The following is a 20770-nucleotide window of genomic DNA, read 5'->3' as shown; positions in this document are numbered from 1 at the left end:
AATCTCTATTTCATGCCCTCTCAAGTAATCGGGCCGTTTTTTTCGAGCCAACGCCATCACTTTCCCCTTTATGGGGAAGTTGTGAAAACATGCTATTATCTCTCTGGGGATATTTCCCCAGGGGTATCCAATGAGCGATGAGCCCAATCCAGCTTCACAGGCAGTATTTCGGCAACTTGATATCCTAGTGCAAATACTGTCAACCATGTGGAAGCAGTTGCCGTACTCAATTCCCTCTGGGACCCCCCAAAATCTCAAGTTAGCTCTACTTGTGCGATTTTCGAGATCCTCCAAACGATCATTAAGATCTGAATATGAGAGAAAGTTTGTCACACGCTGATTGCCATTGCATCATTTCAGCAGCATGATCATTCAACCTTGTCTCGGCCTCCTCCACCTACCTGCCCAGTTCGAGCCGATCGCTTTTTATCTCGGCCACTATATTCACAATTTCCTGTTTTATCACAAGCATATTGCAATGTAGTTCTTTAAACCACTGTTGAAATTCCAATCTGGAAGAAGCACCTCCCACTGCACCGGTAAGCAAGTCTGCCTCAACATTCAAAGCGGCACAGTCCATAGTTGCATTACTGAGAAGGCCTTCCGCTTTTGCGCCATTATACCTGCATAGGAGTACTGCTTCAGATCAGTCTTTTTCATTTGAGATGCCATCTCACTTAATACCAGTCTTGCCCCGCTCAATAGCCACAGAAAAATTGCCAATCAGACAGCTCAAGATTGGGGATGTTAGCAGATTAGATCTGAAGCTAAAGAGGTCTGGACCTAAGAGGCTAAAGAGGTTAGGGTTGTTCAGCTTAGAGAAGAGATGGCTGAAGGGAGATATGGTAGAGGTCTACAAAATCATGAAAGGACTAAAACAGGTAAATGTGAATTGTTTATCTACTCTTTCAGATAATACAAGGATTAGGGGGGGGGGCACTCCATGAACTTAGCAAGTAGCATATTTAAAACAAATCATAGAAAAAACCTTTTTCACTCAATGCACAATTAAGGTCTGGAATTCATTGCCAGAGGATATGGTTAAGGCAGTTAGTGTAGCTGGGTTTAAAAAAGGTTTGGTTAAGTTTCTGGAGAAGTCCATAAACTGCTATTGATTAGCCACTGCTTGTTACCAGCATTAGTAGCTTGGGATCTATTTAACTTTTGGGTTCTAGCCAGGTACTTGTGACTTGAATTGGCCACTGTTTGAAAGAGAATACTGAGCTTGATGGAACCTTGGTCTGATCCACTATAGCATATCCTATGTTCTTATGTTTTTATGGAGCTAAGAAGCCAAGCTGCTTTCACCTCCTCCAGGGGGAATTTTTTTTTTATCCTTGATAGTTTTAATTATTGGAACATAAGAACATAATAAATGCCATACTAGATCAGACCAAGGGTCCATCAAGCCCAGCATCCATTTTCCAACAGTGGCCAATCCAAGTCACAAGTACCTGGCAAGTACCCAAACATTAAATAGATCTCAAGCTACAATTCCTTATTGATTAATAGCAGTTTATGGATTTTTCCTCTAGGAACTTATTCAAACCTGTTTTAAACCTAGTTACACTGACTGTCATAACCACATCCACAGGCAATAAATTCCAGTGCTTAACTATGCACTGAGTGAAAATTTGTTTTAAATGAGCTACTTGCTAACTTCATGGATGCCCCCTAGTCCTATTATTTGAGAGAGTAAATAACCTATTTACATTAACCTGTTCAAGTCCTTTCATGATTATGTAGACTTCTATCTTATTCCCCCTCAGTCATCTTCTCCAAACTGAACAGCCCTAACCTCTTTAGCCTTTCCTTGTAGGGGAGCCGTTCAATGCCCCTTATCATTTTGGTCGCCCTTCTCTGCACTTTCTCCAGTGCAACTATATCTTTCTTTGAGATGTGGCGACCAGAATTGCACACAGAGTTTAAGGTGCGGTCTCACCATGGAGCAATAAAGGGCATTATGACATCCACCATTTTATTTACCATTCCCTTTCTAATAATTTCTAATAATTTGTAACATTCTGTTTGCTTTTTTGACTGCCATAGCACACTGAGCCATCTATTTCAATGTAATATCCACTATGATGCCTAGAACTCTTTCCTGGGTGGTAAATCCTAAGCTAGAACCTAACATTGTTTAACTACAGCAAGGGTTATTTTTCCCTATATGTATCACCTTGGACTTGTCCACATTAAATTTCATCTGCCATTTGGAAACCCAATCTTCCAGTCTCACAAGGTCCTCCTGCAATTAATTCACTTGAGATTTAACTACTCTGCATAATTTTGTGTCATTCGCAAATTTGGTAACCTCACTTGTCGTACCCTTTTTCCAGATCATTTATAAATATATTAAAAAGCACTGGTCCAAGTACAGATCCCTGAGGCACTCCACTGTTTACCCTTTTCCACTGAGAAAATTGACCATTTAATCCTACTCTCTGTTTCCTGTCTTTTAACTAATTTGTAATCCACAAAAGGATATCGCCTCCTATCCTATGACTTTTTAGTTTTCCTAGAAGCCTCTCATGAGGGACTTTGTCAAACGCCTTCTGAAAATCCAAATACACCACAACTACCAGTTCACTTTTGTCCAAATGTTTATTCACCCCTTCAAAAAAATGTAGATTTGTGAGGCAAGACTTCCTTTGGGTAAATCTATGTTGGCTGTGACCCATCAAATCATGTCTATCTAAATGTTTTGTGATTTTATTCTTTATAACAGTTTCCATGATTTTTCCGGGCACTGAATTCCGGCTCACTGGTTTATAGTTTCCCAGATCCCCCCTGGAGCCCTTTTTAAATATTGGGGTTACATTGGCCACTTTCCAATCTTCAGGTACAATGGATGATTTTAATGATAGGTTACACATTAAATGTAATAGGTCTGAAATTTCATTTTTGAGTTATTTCGGAATCCTGGGGTATATACCATTCGGTCCAGGTAATTTACTACTCTTCAGTTTGTCAATATGGCCTACCACATCTTCCTGGTTTACCGTGATTTGGTTCAGTTCATCTGAATTTGTCACCCTTGAAAACCATCTCCAGAACAAGCATCTCCCCAACATCTTCTTCAGTAAACAATGAAACAAAGAATTTGTTTAGTATTTCCACGATGGCCTTATCTTCCCTAAGTGGGTGCTGTTTTTAAAAATATTTTATTGGTGTTTGGAACATTTTTAGAAGAGTTTTTAATTGTTGGATATTACTTTATTCTATTCATCTGTTGTAAAGTATGTATTCTTTTTATTAGTATGATTTTACTACTGTGGATTTAATATTTATTTATTTTATTGTTAGATTTTTTTATGAGGAATGGCAATTCTGATTTTCCATTGTTGCTCTGCATACAGAACCTGGATTGTTGTGGTTTCCAGTTCAGTTTTTGTCTACACATTTCTATTTATACTTTATGGTATCTTTATTCTGTATTTGCTGAGGGTCTGTCTGTCTATGTGTTCTGCATGTGTGAACAGGATGAGGTATTCTGCTAGCATATATTTTCTGAGTAGGGATCCATAGCAGCCTGGCTTATTCTATTTTCCTAATAGGGGGTGTATTAATGTTTTAGGGCCTAGTGTAGTATTTGCAGAGTTGCCTTTTCATAGGTAGGGCTGTTACTGTTTCAATGTTAGCAGCTAGTATTTTTTTGATATGGGAGATTTACTATATTGTAATTCTTTTACTTATAGCTTTTCTGAGGACCAATCTACACCAAACATGCGTTACAATAGGCCTAATACTACCCTGTTTCCCCGAAAATAAGACAGTGTCTTATATTAATTTTTGCTACCAAAGATGCACTAGGCCTTATTTTCAGGGGATGTCTTATTTTTCCATGAAGAAGAATTCACATATATTGTTGAACAAAAAAATGAACATTTATTATATTCTGAATAGTTGTCTGGTTATGCTGGTTTGTGATGACAACCAACTGTGAATCCTGCAGGGTAAAAAAATCACAGCTGCATGCTCTGCTGTTCTGTGCGACGGGCATGCTCCCAAATAAAAACTTTGCTAGGTCTTACTTTCGGGGGAGGTCTTATATTTAGCAATTCAGCAAAACCTCTACTAGGTCTTACTTTCGGGGGATGTCTTATTTTCGGGGAAACAGGGTATGTAGGTTTTAAGTGTCTTTTTTTTTTGGCAGGGTTTTCTGGTTGGCTCCACTGCAGTTCATATAAATGTAATATTATATAATTTTTGTACAAGCTGCAGGCTCTTTTCCCCACGGGGCTGCCAACCTTTTTTCTTCTGCTGTCACTTCTGGGCCTAGCAGAGTAAGACAGAATCGGTTATTACAAGCCCGGAAGAGAAGAATTGCCATTTCCTACTGGTCTTTTTGCACGGATGGAGGACAAAAACTGTGTCATACTGTGTCCTGTAGGGCAAGAAATCATCTGCCTTGCAGGGTCAGTGCAAGAGTATTAGGTGCCCCAGGCAAACTATACAGCCTTGCACAACCTCCCATCCCTGGCACATGCAATTAAAAATTATGCATTTATATTAATAGAATTTACACGAAAAATGACAAAGTACAGTTTGATGTAAAAAGTATCACTTAAAACATGTATATCTCTTCAGAGGGAGTGCTCTTACCTTTCTGATGAATCATTCTTAACAATAAAAGTAATAGAGGCTTTTTTTTTCAGTTCGGTCGTGGATTGTAATGAGCAGTGTGTTGCGACAAGAATAAAATTGGGAACCACTGCACTGCAGTACACTCTTCACTCTTTCTCCTGAGGATTCTGTTTCAATTGCTGCTGTCATGGCGGTTTATCCTTTCTCCCACAAACCTCACCCGGAAGGCATGGTGGTAGTGTTGGACTGCTGCTTTTTCCCTCCTGTAGGTTTCAACCCCCTTCTCCCACTTCAATTCCACTCTTTTTCTTCCTTTGAAGCCCACTCCATCCACCTATTCACTCCACTGCCTCTCCGGGTAGCTGTCATCTATCGACCGCTTGATAAATCCCCCTCCTCCTTTCTCACTGACTTTGATCCCTGACTTTCCTTCTTCATTGACCCAACTTTCCCTTCCCTTATCCTTGGTGACTTTAAAGAAAAGCGTTTTGAGGCATAAGAGTTAGAGTGTTCATCAATATGGAGGTTAATCTCCTCATTTGATCTCTAACTCTGCTCTTTATTTATTTATTTACTTGCTTAAAATCGCTCATCTCTCATGCCCTCCAAAGTTCTGGGTGAGTTACATAAAGATTTACCTTTCTGATAAAGACTCAGCTATCAGAATATCTAGAGGATCACAACATCCTATTCCCCTCCCAATACGGATTCCGCAAATCTCGCAATACAGAAACACTCCTCATTTCCTTAACAGACCATATCATTCTGGGATTAGACAAGGGCCATTCCTTCCTCCTAGTTCTATTGGACATCTCGGCAGCCTTCGACACCGTCAACCACACCATCCTTCTGACTCTCCTAGCAGAAATAGGTATATCAGGTTCAGCCCCCAGTTGGTTCACGTCTTTCCTTAGTAACAGAAGTTACAAAGTTAAAATAAATAATAAAGAATCTCCTTCAACAAGGTCCTCACTCGGAGTACCCCAAGGATCATCGTTATCACCCACTCTCTTTAATATATACCTCCTCCCACTCTGTCAGCTTCTAACAGACCTTAACCTTATTCATTTTCTGTATGCAGATGACGTGCAGATTTTGATTCCGATAACAGAATCCATCGCAAAATCACTCTCACTCTGGAACAACTGCCTAAATCGGATCACCACCCTTCTTAACAGCCTCAACTTGGTCCTTAATGCATCCAAGACCGAACTCCTCCTCATCTCCTCTAACCAAGACAACCCACTCCCACAGACCATCCTTAACACCCAGCTCATGCATACCCACGTATGAGATCTCGGGGTGTTACTAGACAACCGCTTAAACCTCAAGAAAATGATCAACACCACAACCAAAGATTGTTTCTACAGGCTTCAAGTCCTAAAAAGACTCAAACCCCTACTTTTTTTCCACGACTTCAGAACAGTCCTGCAAGCCTTGATATTTGCTAAAATCGACTACTGCAGTGCACTCCTCTTGGGACTCCCCAGCTCTACCACCAAGCCGCTACAGTTGATACAGAACGCTGCCGCAAGAATCTTGACTAACACCAACTGGGGAGAACACATATCTCCCATCCTACGTAACCTACACTGCCTCCCAGTGAAGTACAGAATCCTCCACAAATCACTCACTTTAATCCACAAAGTCATCTACAATCACCTGCATCTGGACCTCGAATTCCCCCTCAATCTCCACCTCACCAACAGACCGACTAGAGAAATATATAAAGGAACCCTACAGACCCCACCTACAAAAGCCACACGCCTCATCTCAACTAAAGACCGATCCTTTTCAACAGCAGGCCCAACTATCTGGAACGACATCCCAGCTGACCTCAGAATGGAGCCCTGCCTACCAACATTCAAGAAAAAACTTAAGACCTGGCTTTTCCGCCAAGCCTTCTCAGATACCCATGACACACAATAGTCGACAGAACTTCCTTTAGGAGCAATGGATTTCCATTTTACCCCTAAGCCCAGAATAAGAGCCTCCTGACTGCTCTGTTTATTCTAATAATTTCTCCGCTATCTCTAGCCTTTCCTTCCTTCCAGCAGTCTATGCCTCCAAGTTTAATTTCCCTGTTAAATGTAACTTTGCTTTTTCCCTGTTAAATGTAACTTTGCTTTTTCATGTTCAACCTTTTGTTTTTGGTTACTGTTCTTGGTTCAGTTCCCCTATTCGATGTGAACCGACCTGATATGGTCTCCACCATGAAGGTCGGTATAGAAAAGTGTTAAATAAATAAAATAAAGACACACTCACCTTCTCACCAGCATGGCCACTGCCTTTATCTAGTCTTTTCTTCCAACTGCTGTCTCTCAGACTTCTCCACTTCAGTTCTTCTTATATCTTTCACATAAAACCACCCTCCCCCCACAGACTCATCATGTCACAACGTACATCTTCAGAAATCGCCAAGCTGTTGACCGTTATTGTCTTCTCAACTGCAGTTTCATCTCTCCTATCCTCCACTATGTTGTCTGAGTCAGTTGATGAAACAGTTTCTTTTCTTCAAACACTATACTCTCTTCATTTTTTAGACACTCTTGTCCCTCCCCTTACCCCATCCTGAAAGATACACTAAATCCCAGCCTTGGCTCACGCCTAGAATTCACCTCCTAGTTTCCTGTGCCTGTTCTGCAGAACATCTCTGGCTAAAGTCCCATGCAGACTTCATACATTTCAAATTCATGCTGACCAGTCTGCTATTGCATTTGCCAAACAAGACTACTATGCACATCTGACAAACTCTCTTGCATCCAACCCTGGCCGTTTCTTTGCCACACTCAATTCTCCCGTCAGACTTCCCTCACCTCCCTCCTCCCCTTCACTCTCTGCCCAGTCTATGGCTATTTCCATGACACGATTCACAAAATTAGTCTTCAGTTTTCAACCATGTCACCTCTACTTGCCCTTCCCCCATTTCTTTCCTCTACCCTTCCCCTAGCCTCTGCTACTCTCTCCTCCTTTCCTGAAGTTAAAATGGAGGAAACTGCTCATATTCTGTCTTCCTCCAAACTCACTACTTGTTCCTCTGACCCTGCCTCCACCCAATTCCTCAGCCCTATCATCCCTTCCATCTGTCACATCCTCAATCTATCACTCACCACTACTACTGTTCCTGCTGCCTTCAAACATGCCATAATCATATCACTCCTTAAAAAACCCTCACTGGACCCTACCTGTCCTGCCAATTATCATCCCATCTCCCTCCTCCCTTTTGCCTCCACACTAATTGAATGTGCTCTTCACCGCCACTGTCTTGATTTTCTTACATCTCAAGCCCTTCTTGATCCACTCCAGTCTGGTTTTAGCTTTCTACATTCACCTGAAACAGCCCTTGCCAAAGTTTCCAATGACCTGTTTATGACTAAAGCCTTTATGACTTATCCTCCTTAACCTATCTGCTGCTTCTGACACTGTTGATTACCACTCACTCCTTGATACTCTGTCCTCACTTGGATTTTGGGAATCTGTCCTATCTTGGTTCTTTTCTTACCTCTCCCATTGTACTTTTTAGTGTTTCCTCTGACGGTTCCTCCTCATTATATACTAATTCCCTTGGTACTCTGATTTCTTCTCATGGATTTTAATCTCATTTTTATGCTGATTATTCCCAGATTTACCTCTCTACACCTGAAATGTCAAAAGAAATACAGTCCCAGATCTCAGCCTGCTTGCCTGACATTGCTGCTTGCATCTCCCATCGTCACCTTAAACTCAACATGGCTAAGACAGAGCTCCTTATCTTCCCCCCCAAGCCCACCTCCCCCTCTTCCTCCTTTATTTCTGTGGATAACATGATAATCCTCCCAGTGCCCTCATCCCATAACCTAAGAGTTATCTTTGACTCCTCTCTCTGCTTCTCTACCCATATCCAAAACTCTGCTAAAATGTGCCATTTCTTTCTCTATAACCGTCAAAATCATCCCTTCCTTTCTAAACACACTACTAGAACCTTTATCCACTCTCTCATCTCCTTTCGCTTAGACTATTGCAACCTGCTCGTCACAGGTCTCCCAGTGAACCATCTTGCTTTACTACAATCTATCCTAAATTCAGATGTGCAAATTATCTTTTGCCAAAGTTGCTTCACTTTTATAATCCCTTTTCTGAAGTCGCTGCATTAGCTCTCTATCTGCTTCCAACACAGTTCCAGCTCCTCTTTCTCACCTACAAGTACCTTTACTCTTCCGCTCCTCACCACCTCGCCTCTCTTCTCTCTACACCCATCCTCGTGCACTCTGCTCAAACAAGTCACTCCTATCTATGCCCTTCTCCTTACTGCCAATTCCTTATGCCATGCTTTGCACCTGGCTGCACCATGTACTTGGAATAGACTTCCTGAACTGGTACATCTTATTTCCTCTCGCACCTTGTTTAAATCTCTCTAAAAAGGCTTTCCTTTCCGAGGCTGCTTTTTAATCTTAGGCCTGATTGTCCGCTTTCAGCCTCATTAACTTTTTTTTTTAACCATTGTCTTACTTTATGAAACGCTCCAAACCTCTTGCTCTGTATGTTTATCTTATTAGACTGTAAGCTCTGATGAGCAGGGACTGTCTTTTTTATGTGTTGTTTGTACAGCGTTGCATATGTCGTGTAGCATTATAGAAATATTAAGTAGTAGTAGCAGCAGTAGTAGTAGCAGGATACATACCAGAAGGATCTCTTCGAAAAAGTGTGTTCATGACCGTAGCATGAAGCTTCACCCTCTCCCACTCCTTCAGCATGAGTCCAGAGTTCAAAAATCGCTCCATCAGTCTGTCAGCCAAAAGTTGCAACCTAAAGAAGAGAATGAGCCAGGGACACGAGTGAAATTAGATTATGGATAGAAAGAGTTGAAGAAAGGATTGAAGCAATAATATGAGGCAGAGAGGGGGAATGAAGCAAGGATATGAAAATAAAGTGTTTGAGAAGGGAACAAAATGAAAATGAGAAGCGAGAGTTTCAAGGAACCTAATGACATAGACACTACAAGATAATGAGAAGAAAGCATAATGATGGGGTCATATAGACGTATACAAATATCAGGGATTGTGTTGAGACAAGCAATTATCCTTCAGGAATATAGGCATTTCAGTATGATCACCAGTCCGCCCAAGAACACCCTGGTCACATTGCTTTGCCTCAGGGTTGGTTTTAGTATTAGATGAACTGGGCCCCACCAGCTCAAAATAATGAGGAGCCGCCAGTAGAAGAGCCGGTCCTGCTGCTCCCCATCACTCTGCCCCGGCTCTGTGCCAGCACTGCGAGCATGTTCACACCTGGTGAGCTGGCACTTCCTGCTGCTTACTGTGCCAACACAGAGGAGACAGGGCTTTGGGGAGGAGATGGAAGAGAAATAAAAGGAATAGAAGAGTAAGAAAGAGGAAAATGAAGCAGTGGGGTAGGTGAGAGAGCTGAAAGATATGAGAAAAGCTAGGAAGCAGCAAGAAGAGATAGTAATGAAAGAAGAGCGAAAGAGAGAGAGAGAACCAGGGAAGAAAGATAGAAAGAGAGGGGAGATATTGTGCTGCAACAGCCCAAGAATGAAGTGTTATGTCAGGGCCGCTTTTGCCACTGGGAGAAGGGAGCACAGTGCTGGAGCTGCAGCCAAGTAGATTAAGTCACGAAGTGACAGAGTCAAAGCTAAAGATTTGCCTAGGGCGCCTATTAACTTTGCATTGTTCTGCTTTGCCTCCTTGGATATCAGAAATATTTTTCAGTGAAACTAAAGAGAAAGGTTGCCAGACTCACCTCTCAGATCCATCCTTTGTCTGGACTTTTGCATAAAGAATATCTACCATCCCAGGGTCATCATTCATGTATTCTATGCCTGCCACCTCCACCTTCAGGGCCTTCCCTCCCAAAAGCTTGCTGTAAATAAATGCAAATACATTATTAGAAATAAAATGTATCTAATTTTAATAGAATCAGTTAAATTAATATTTTTCAACCCTTAGAACTAGCCCGGTGGCTCAGTGACAAGTGAATCTCACTGCCACGAAGAGGACCTGGGTTTGATTTCCGAGTCAAGCTTCTGCTGCCTGGGTTAGCCAGGAATGAGGATGTGATAGAGGCAGCATTCATAGTCCCAGTGACAGGGAATCTCAGACATCGCTCAGTGTAAGAAGGTCCTGGTGCACTGCCCCTGAACAAGGACTGTGGCTGCAATGTCTGCACTAAAATACATTGGGAGGGCTTATAAATATGAGGAAAATCTCCAGGTAGTTATGGAGACTCATGGTGCACATATCCCAGTCCTGGGTCCGTTTCGGCAGACACCCAAAGGAAAAGGAGGAAACTGCTGAGTCAAAATGAAGAAGAAAAAAATAAAGAGAAATGTCTTCCGCAGAAATGATCTGACATATAATACATTTTGAGGGAGAAAAAATTGTAAAACTCCATTGTTTAATCCACTGCACTTCTGAAGATCATACACTAGCTTCAACCCCTTTCACGGAATAAACATGGCATATACGCATCATTCTGTCCAAGACAAAAATCAGAAAATGCTGCTAGGTATCTCTGCACCTCCCGCTATCTCCTACAGGCTGCCTCCCTCTCTAGTCATTCCCCTGAAGATTTCCTCTACCGTGACTCCTTCCAACGAACCCCAATACCTGGGGATCCTTGCTCTTAAATGGTTCTCCCACCACAAAACCCAGGCAAGACTCTTCTCCTATACACCTCTTTCTATCAGACAGGCAGGTATTCTGAAAGTATCTCAGAGGCAGTTTAAAAGACTGTGATTACTTCTAAACACGACGACTAGAATAGTGTAAGGATTGGGCAGCAGAAATCATATTTCTCCCATTATAAAAAGAGGTTACATTGGTTACCAATAAAAGAGATGTAAATCCAAAATTAATATGTTTGTACAGATATACATGTAAGGTACACTTAGCAAGACATTTTGAGAGCAATAACCATTAGGTCGTTCAGTGGATAACTTGCCCTGTATATTCAGCGGGATAAATGTCCCACTGAATATATTTGTTAAAAGCTAGCTGGCTACCCATATAGCCGGATAACTTTAGCCCTAACCAGCTATTTGTTACATATGACCGGTTAGATCTAAAGTTATCTGGCCTCATGTGGCTGGATAGCTAGCTACTTACCCACTAATCTTCAGAGATATGCGGGTAAGTAACACACCTTAAAAAAAAAAAATAAGCAAAGCAGCAAGTGGAGGTCCTCCCAGCCGGATGCCCACCTCCCCACCACATTTCTCTAAAACCTCGACCCTTCATTTAGTCAGAAACCTGGCCCCTAAGTATAAAATAACATTTACATTTATGACAGCTGATTGCTGCCAGCCCAGGCCTCCCCCCCCCTCACTAAAGAAACTTTAATACTACCCCTTCTGCTCCCTTCCCCCAAACATCCACTCACCCCGCTCCCAGCCAGAAACCCTCCCACCCACCCATCACCTTGGAAAGCAGTCCCCTTGTCCATGCCAGGATTACTGTGCTATGCGTGATCCTGGCCACTTCCAGTGAATTCACATCCTTCCCTCCTTCCAGAGGTTTTCCCCTACTTCTTATCCTTTCCCTCCCCTCCAGATGTTCTTCCCCCTTAAAGCCCCCTCCCTATGCCTTCCCTTCTTCCTACCCCACCGTGGCTCTCCCAAGCAGGGGCTCCCAAACCTTTCAACAGACGGGCCACATAAGACATTTCAAATCACCAAGAGGGCTGGGAGGCAGGGGTCCGGTGGCTGCCCCGGCTATCTGGAACTCTCTCCCAGAAGCCCTACGTACAACAGACAGTGCCAAGACTTAAGACCCTGCTAAAACATGGCTATTTAGACAAGCGTTTTACTAAGTCCACAGAAGGCTTCTGTATTTTTCGCGATCTTTTGTCACTCTGGAGACTCTAACCCAGGGAGATCGATGCGCACTTGGTATCTGGGTTACAATAATGAGGGACTTCTGCACTCTGTACCTCCCCACAGTTTGAAAGAGTTGGTGGTATGGTTAGGAGCTCCAGGAACCACCATTCGTAACTGGTTTTCCCTGGCAGGGTCACAAAATTCAGTGCCTTCCTCCCGTGGTCTGCACTGTCCTACACAACAGCCAAAAACTCCTTATGGCTCTGCTGCAGCCTCTCTCCCTGTGTTTGGTCCGAGTGGCTCGTCCTGCATAAGCAGCACTAAGAATAATGCACAACGCAGCTAATCCGGGGGGACTGCCCAGCAGTATGCCCTACCCACACAGCTCTGTCATGCTGCCGCTTGTACTTCTGACTTGAAGTAAGTATCCGAGCTGGAAACAGAGACAGAATGTGCTCCCACTGCGGGCCAGATCAAGTTCCTTCTGCCTTTGCTGTCAGGGGACACCTGACATTCAGCCAGGGTTTACATTCAGCCAGGGGTTACCTTCAGCCTTCAAGCCACAGTTTGGGGACTCTTCTCCCCTTCCTACTTTCTCCTTCCAGATGCTCTTCCCCCATTTTCACTCCTTCCCCATGCTCTTCCCCAACTTCTCACACTGTTCCCTCCCAGGCTCTTTTCCCTTCTGAAACCTTTCTTCCCAAGGTTCTCCTCCCTCGCACTCTCCGCATTGGACTGACTGAGGCTGGCCCCGCAGTTTCTCTCTTCTCTCTCACCCAATTCTGTCTCCACCCTCCCCACCTCCATTAATCCTCACCAGTTTCTCTCTTCCCCCTCCTGCTCAATTTACTGCTCCATTCCTGGGCTAGCCCTACACTCTTCTCCATCTGTGCAGTGCCAGCAGATAACAAGTCCTGCAGGCTGATCTCATTCATCACAAAGAATGAAAGGAGCAGTAAGGGCTGGGTCTGAGGCTAAGTCATGGGCAGCCCAAGATGCAGCCGAACCTAAGGTGAATATCTCCTGCTGCCAGAGGGCTGGTTCTCATGAAAGGAGCTGCAAGACCAGACCCACAGTAGGAGGAGATGATGTTCTCTAAACCACGGCTCCTGCTGCCTGCTCACAACAGGGATGGAGAGCAGTAAAGAGGAGAATCGGTAGCCCACGGCTGTCACAGTTGGACAGCAGTGCACTGCAGCATCAGATCGGGCGAGAGTTTGGGTTACCCTTGCCTGATCCGATATCTGAAAATGAGGGGGCAAGCCATGTTTTTAAGATGCCATTTGCCAACCCTTGCCGCCCTGTAGCAACACCTATGGTTTTTCCCCAGGCCACTTATTCATAAAGGGGAACAAGTCCTCCACAGTTGGGACTGTGAAAGAGCCCTTGTCTTCTACCTAGAGTGGACCAAAGGGCCTTAGAAGTCCATCCAGTTCTTTGTTTCTTTTGACCCAAACAGAACTGGGATTGTTTTAGCCAAACGTAATTCCATATTAAGCAGTGCAGAGAGCAAGAAGTGAGACTTATTTAGGTAACTTTGCTGCTGAATGTACCCACCTAAAGTGGAATTTCGGTGCTACCTGACCAAATTTAGGCCATGCTCCCAGAACACTTCCCATCCTACCTTTTTTTTTTATCCGGCTAAACTTTTGCCATTTGGTGGGGGGGAGAATTGAATTCTCAGGGTTTGTCTTTGTAACTTAAAAATTACTGGGACAAACTCTTTTCAGTTTCAATCTTACTCTGCCTAAGTGGGTAGCAGTCTTCATGTCCTTGTGCTATGCCCAGGCAGGCCTAAATTTAGAAAAGCACATCAAAGTTCATAATGTTAGAGCCGATGTACACGTAAATTGTGGCCCATCTCAAATCAGCCTCCATGGAAGGGATCTGCAAGGCTGCAACGTGGATTTTAATGCACACACACAGAGTCCAATTTTCAATCATTTGCATAAATCACCAAATATGCACATAAATGCGCCTACGGAGATGTATGCTAATAGTTTGTAAACTGTATGGTAGGAGTGTAGGGGCATATTTCAATACATGCATTTATTTATAATGCTTAAAAACCCATACTGTCCCTACCCATTTTATAACATCATAGATATATATTCTGTACGTATCATAATTATAATGAGTGCGTAAAAATCCAGAATTATGCACAGAATGCATGCACCCCATTTCTGAAAATACCTACCTGTGCCTGTACTTGCAATCACCGGTTCACCCTGACCCTCCAGCACCTCACCCTGACGCCCCATCAATTAACCCAGATTTCCCACCCAAAAAACTGCAGATAGAAGACAAAAGTAATTTCACTTCTGCGACTTAATTAGCAGGTATAAAGGTTTGTCCTCCAAGAAAACTAAATGACTTCTCTGTAATGGGTATTCTTCATGGACAGCAAGGTAAACAGCCGCACATTCCCAACCTCCATCCCTCGGAGCTGGCTTTTACACCTATCATACAGGGCGCGAGCGGAGACTCCCATACAAGCCTGTGACAATCTTCTAGGCTTTTCCAGAGCTTTCAGAGATGTTCCACAAAAGTGGCATTGGACGACGTCACACTGTCCTTTGTGTGACCGACTGTCCTGCTGTCTACACCTGTTATAGGGAAGCCACTTATTTTACCCCCAATCTGTCCTCCTCATTCTGCAAATTTCACAGGCCTGTCTCCATCACGTACTCTTGCATATCCCATCCAGGCCCTCCAAAATTCTCACACTCCCCTCACTTTCTTCCAGTTGCTGCAGCCGCTGCCATGGATATCCCATCCACTGGGGGCTCCCACTGTCCCTGATCTACCAGTCCCCCCACCGGCCAAAAGTTGCTGCTGATTCCCCAGGATCAGAGCCTCATGAACACTTGTTTTTCTTTACCATAGACCTCCGGTGATGATGGCTTCAGGCACCACCAGGTTCTGTGAACCACAGGTTAGAATCACTACTGTAAGGAGAATAATATGAACAATTTGTGCAGCTATTTCTCCTTTAAGAAGGCAATTTATTAACAGCGTGCTTAGATTGTACATGCCAACTTTACAGATTAGTTTCAAAGGGAAAATATGCGCATACTTTTGCTTTGAAAATCCTCGGATAACTGGCCGAATACACACAAATTTAGACCAGCTCCAAGAGGAAAACTGGTTCTTACCTGCTAATTTTCATTCCTGTAATACCACAGATCAGTCCAGAGTCCTGGGTTTTGCCTCCCTTCCGGCAGATGGAGACAGAGAAAGTTTTGCAGGCACTGCCTTTTAACCCGGCGTGCCACCTGCAGCTCCTCAGTATTACTCAGTACCCAAGCATAAAATATTTAACAAAACTATTACAAACAACTCTATAATATTCCCCAGAACGAGCAGAGGAAAGAGGAAACCTCATAACTGAGAATTATAACCAAATTTGAACCTTTCTTGCAAAGACTAATGAGAAACCAGTGCCATACTTCAGAATTTTTTTTTTCCAGAAATCTTCAGAATCTTAAAAAGTAAAAAGATCAAGCGGACTCTCCAAAAACTCCTCTTCCCCACTGGGCGGGACTCTGGACTGATCTGTGGTACTACAGGAATGAAAATTTGCAGGTAAGAACCAATTTTCCTATCCCTGTACGTACCCAGATCAGTTCAGACTCCTGGGATGTACCAAAGCTTCCCTAAACGGGGTGGGAGACCTCGCCCAAAGCACACTCTCACCAAAAGCCATAGCCTCTGGAGCCTGGACATTCAAACAGTAATGCCTGGCGAAAGTGTGCAAAGATTTCAGAGTCATCGCCCTACAGATTTCTTGTGGCGAAAATTGCTGACGCTCAACCCAGGAGGCCGCCTGAGAATGATTAGAATGAGCCTTTAACCCCTCAGGGACAGGCGACCCTGATAGATGAATGCGGAACTAATAGTCTCTTTCGACCACCGAGCAATTGTGGCTTTTGACACTTTATGACCCTTTTTTGTACCACTCCATGGCACAAAAAGATAATTCGATAAACGGAAGCTGTTAGTAACCTCGAGGAACTGCAACAACGCATACTTCACGTCCAAATATCACAACTCTTTGGCCTGAGGGGTAGAAGGATCCAAACGGGGGAAGGACGGGAGCTCCACTAACTGGTTTAAGTGGAATGACAACACCACCTTCGCCAGAAAGGAAGGAACCAAGCTCAAGAAGACCCCGGAATCCGAAAATCTTAAAAAAGGCTCTCTGCATGAGAAGGCCTGAAGTTCCGAAATTGAACAAATTGCCACAAAAAAACCGCACCTTCAATGTGAGATCTTTCATGGTAACCCATTTCAAGGGTTCAAACAGTTCCACACACACACTTTTAAGGACTACAGTATGGCTCCAGGAAAAGCAAGGTTTCCTAACCAGAGAACGCAAATGCTTTGTTCCCCATAAAAAGTGCACCATGTCCGGATGACCAGCTGGAGACAATCCTTGAACCATCCCTCAAAGACAGCCCAAAGCCGCCACCTGAACCCTGAGGGAAGTAAAGGATAAACCCTTGACCAGACCATTTTGCAGAAAGGCCAGAATATGTGCCGCGGAGACCCGCATAGGATCAACACCTTGCTCTGTATACCAGGTCTCGAAAACTCTCCATACTCTCACATAGGCCAAGGAGATGGAAGTCTTCCTAAACTGCAAGAGAGTAGTGATGACTCCTTCATAATAACCCTTATTCCTTAATCACTCCCTCTCAAAAGCCAAGCCACTAGACAGAAGCAAGCCACCTGATCCGAAAATATGGAGCTCTGACGTAGAAGATTCAGCAGATGAGCTAGTTGCCATGGACCATCCACTGCTAGGTTGAACAAGTCGGCAAATCAAGGATGCCTTAGCCACTCCCGCGCCACGAGAATCACGTTGCCTGCATGGACCTCTAGGCATCGCAAGGCTTTGCCCACTAGAGGTCATGGCAGAAACACATATAGAAGGATGTCCTTCGGCCAAGGCAAAACTAAGGCATCTACCCCTTCTGCTCCTCATTCCCTTCGATTGAAGAACCGCAGGGCCTTGGCATTGCAGAAAGTTGCCTTCAAATCCAGGTGCGGCCTGCCCCATCTACAACTGATGAGACACATTGCTTCTTCTGACAGCTCCCACTCTCCGGGGTCCAGTTGTTGTCAGCTCAGAAAATCCGCTTGCACGTTGTACGTGCCTGCTGTGTGAGAAACCACTAACAACGCTAGATGCTGCTCTGCCCAGCCGATTAGTTCCCGGGCTTCCTGAGCCACCGCTCGACTTTTGGTAGCACCCTGGCGATTGATGTAAGCAACAGTTGTCGCATTGTCCGACAAGATTCTCACGGGCTTCCCCCTCCAACAGGGGCAGAAATGCCTGTAGTGCCAAATGCACCTCTCTCGTCTTTAAGCAAATGATGGACCACGAGGTCTCCTCCATCAACCATTACCCCTGTACAGATTGGTCCTGGCACACCGCTCCCCAACCGGAGAGACTGGCATTGGTGGTAACGATCGTCCAGAACGGGACTTCCAGATCCACACCTTGTCTCAAACTCCATAAGAAGAAGCAGCAAGTGAAATTGCTCCGACAACGGGTCCCAACGAGATAGTAAAGCTGACTGTAGAGGCCTCATATGAGCAAATGCCCATGGGACCAATTCCAAAGTGGAAGCCATAGACCCGAGAACCTGAAAGTAATCCCAAACTTTGGGCACCTGATTCTCCAACAATCCACGAACCTGAGCTTGTAATTTGGAAATCCGCTCCTTGGTGAGAAAAACCTTCCCCACCTTAGTATCGAAATGCACCCCCAGAAATTCCAAAACCTGGGAAGGGGAAAGATGACTCTTGGACAGACTGACTATCCATCCCAGACCAGACCATTAGGCGCTGGAGGACTAAGTCCACTGCCTCCCGGCAAAGGGACTCTGACTTTGACCAAATCAGCCAGTCATCCAGATAGGGGTGAACTAGGATCCCGTCCCTCCGGAGAGCCGCAGCCACCAATGACCATCTCCTTGGTGCTATCGCCAGACCGAAGGACAGGGTGCAAAATTGAAAATGTTCCCCCAGAACCATAAATCTCAGATATCTTTGATGATCGGGCCGAATTGCTATGTGCAAGTACACTTCGGTCAAATCCAAAGACGCCAGGTACTCCCCCTTGTGCACCACAGCAGTCACTGAATGCAGAATTTCCATTCAAAACAGAGGAACCTTTAGAGCCACGTTCACCCTTTTTAAATCCAGAATTGGGCGGAACGTGCCCTCTTTCTTGGGGACTAGGAAGTAAATGGAATATTTATTTATTTAATTTATTTATTTGCTTTTATATTCCGACATTCATTGGAGAATAGCGGCCTGTTCCCTGCTCCTGCAGGGGAACTGGAACAATGGCTCCCAGTTTGTGAAGACAACACATGGTTTCTTGCATTGCTAATTTCTTTTCCTTGTAAGGACACGGGGAGACCATGAACAAGTCTCTGAGTGGGCGAGCAAATTCTAAAGCATAACCTTGTTCTATCATGCTTAAGACCTACTGGTCTAATGTGATCTTGGCCCACTCCTCGTAGAAAAGAGCCAACCGACCCCCTATCAAAGGAACCGAGGAGTGAACCGGCCTTGCCTCATTGAGTGGATTTGGCTCCAGCACTACCTTGGGAGGAGCCATCTCTACCCGGCTTTCACCCATGAAAGGACTGATTTCAGGACGGTTGCCTTTCTGAAGGCTGCCTTTGGGCACCACCTGAAGCTCTGGAGAGGCTGAAACCGCCTATTCCCTCTGAAGTGAGAGCATGGAGGAAAAGACCCCTTTTCTTTCAGCTTTTCTTCAAGCAATTTGTGACTCTTATTCTCCCCCGAGGAGCTTAATCATCTCCTGACCAAAGAGCAACTTCCCTTTGAAGGGCAAGGATCCCAATTGTAATTTGGATGAAATATCCGTTGACCAATTCCTCAACCAGAAGAGTCTACAGGCTGATACCGCCGACATCATGGTCCTGGATGAAGTCCTAATGAGATCATATAATGCATCAGCTCCATAGGTCACATCAGCCTCCAGCTGCTCTGCCTGCATTACCTCAGAGACCGACAAGGATTTGTCCGCTTGCAACTGCTATACTCAGCCCAGACCCACTCTTAGCATAAAACTGCTGCACACTGCAGCTCGTATGCCAAGAGCTGAAACCTCAAATATCTTCTTGAGGTGAACCTCCAACTTTCTGTATTGACTGTCTTTGAGCGTTGTAGACCCAGCAATTGAAATGGTCGTCTTCTTGGTAACAGCTGAAACTAAGGCATCCACTTTTGGGTCCCTCAGTAGCTCAAGCGTATGCTTGGGCAAAAGATATAATTTGTCCATGGCTCTGCTAACTTTCAAGCTGGTCTCAGGAGCATCTCACTCCCTAAATACCAAATTTTGACTGATTTATGGAAGGGAAAGGACTTTTCCGGACTTCAAAGGCCGTCCATAACCGTATCCACCTCCTCCAGATCCAATTCATCCTGCAGAATTTTTATACTCAATTCCTCCAGAACATAGGGTATCAAGGGACTCAACTCCTCCCTATGGAAGAGCTGCACCACTTTAGGATCATCCCCTTCCATGACCGGGGCTTTGCCACTGCTGTCATCCAGATCATGCTCCACCAAATCTGTATCTACGTTCTTCGGATTCTGCGCAGTGGCCGGCTGTACCAGGACCCCCAGAACTCGCCGATCCCTCGAGCCCGGCATCGCCCAAGTCGACCTACCCCTTTTTGAAGAGCCAGGGTGCCCCAGCGCAGCCCTATGCTGCCCTACAGCCTTCCTGGCTGAATAAGCCCTATGTAAGAGCAAAACAAAATTGGCAGAAAAATCAGAGGAACCATCCGACTCTCCCAGCCGGTCTCCCTCACTGTCTGAATGAAGTTCCTCAGCATTATGACCTCCACTGGAGACCCCTAGCTCCGGGGACAAAGGAAGAGGAAAATCCCTCTCTCCCTCCGCGGCACACGAAGTGGCTGCGAAGGAGGACAAAATGGCCGCTGTTCCCGCACTTATCGGGAATGTGCTGTCCACCGGCTGCCGCACATGAGCAAGCCTTCCAGGCTCACAGTGGCAGCCCGAAGTGCCAGCGAAGTGACCTCCCCCCTGTAGAGGCACTTAGAACATTTACCGCCCCGGGAAAGACATGTGCTCACATCTCCAGTCAGAGCAACTTGACCTGTGAGGTGGTGTAGCGGTGCACCGGGTGCACCGATTGCCATCGGAAGAACGGGGGAAGGAGCCGCCTGCACTGCAGACAGAAAAGGCCACGATAACGAGAAGCCTGTGCAACAACGCACTGAATAGAGCAGCTCACTGCCTGACCAACCTAAACTACTATTTTTTTTAAATCAGGCTCAGCAGCACAATAAATAAATTAAA

General features: G+C 44.7%; 1 protein-coding gene across 4 annotated transcripts in view; it reads right to left on the bottom strand.

The window, feature by feature from the left end:
* ASCC1 (activating signal cointegrator 1 complex subunit 1) overlaps positions 1-20770 on the bottom strand; it is a 185382-nt gene that overhangs the window by 107975 nt on the left and 56637 nt on the right. For all 4 annotated transcript variants that reach the window (XM_029609028.1, XM_029609030.1, XM_029609031.1 and 1 more), the window contains 2 exons: positions 10327-10446; positions 9248-9372 (listed from right to left, as the gene is read on the bottom strand). In XM_029609028.1, the coding sequence (XP_029464888.1) occupies positions 9248-9372; positions 10327-10446 (245 nt within the window). The remainder of the gene's footprint in view (positions 1-9247; positions 9373-10326; positions 10447-20770) is intronic.

This window comes from Rhinatrema bivittatum, chromosome 7 (assembly GCF_901001135.1).
Source record: "Rhinatrema bivittatum chromosome 7, aRhiBiv1.1, whole genome shotgun sequence".
In the NCBI taxonomy this organism is placed as follows: Eukaryota; Metazoa; Chordata; class Amphibia; order Gymnophiona; family Rhinatrematidae; genus Rhinatrema; species Rhinatrema bivittatum.
The sequence above is the reverse complement of the archived record's forward strand: the minus strand, read 5'-3'. Positions and strand labels throughout refer to the sequence as shown.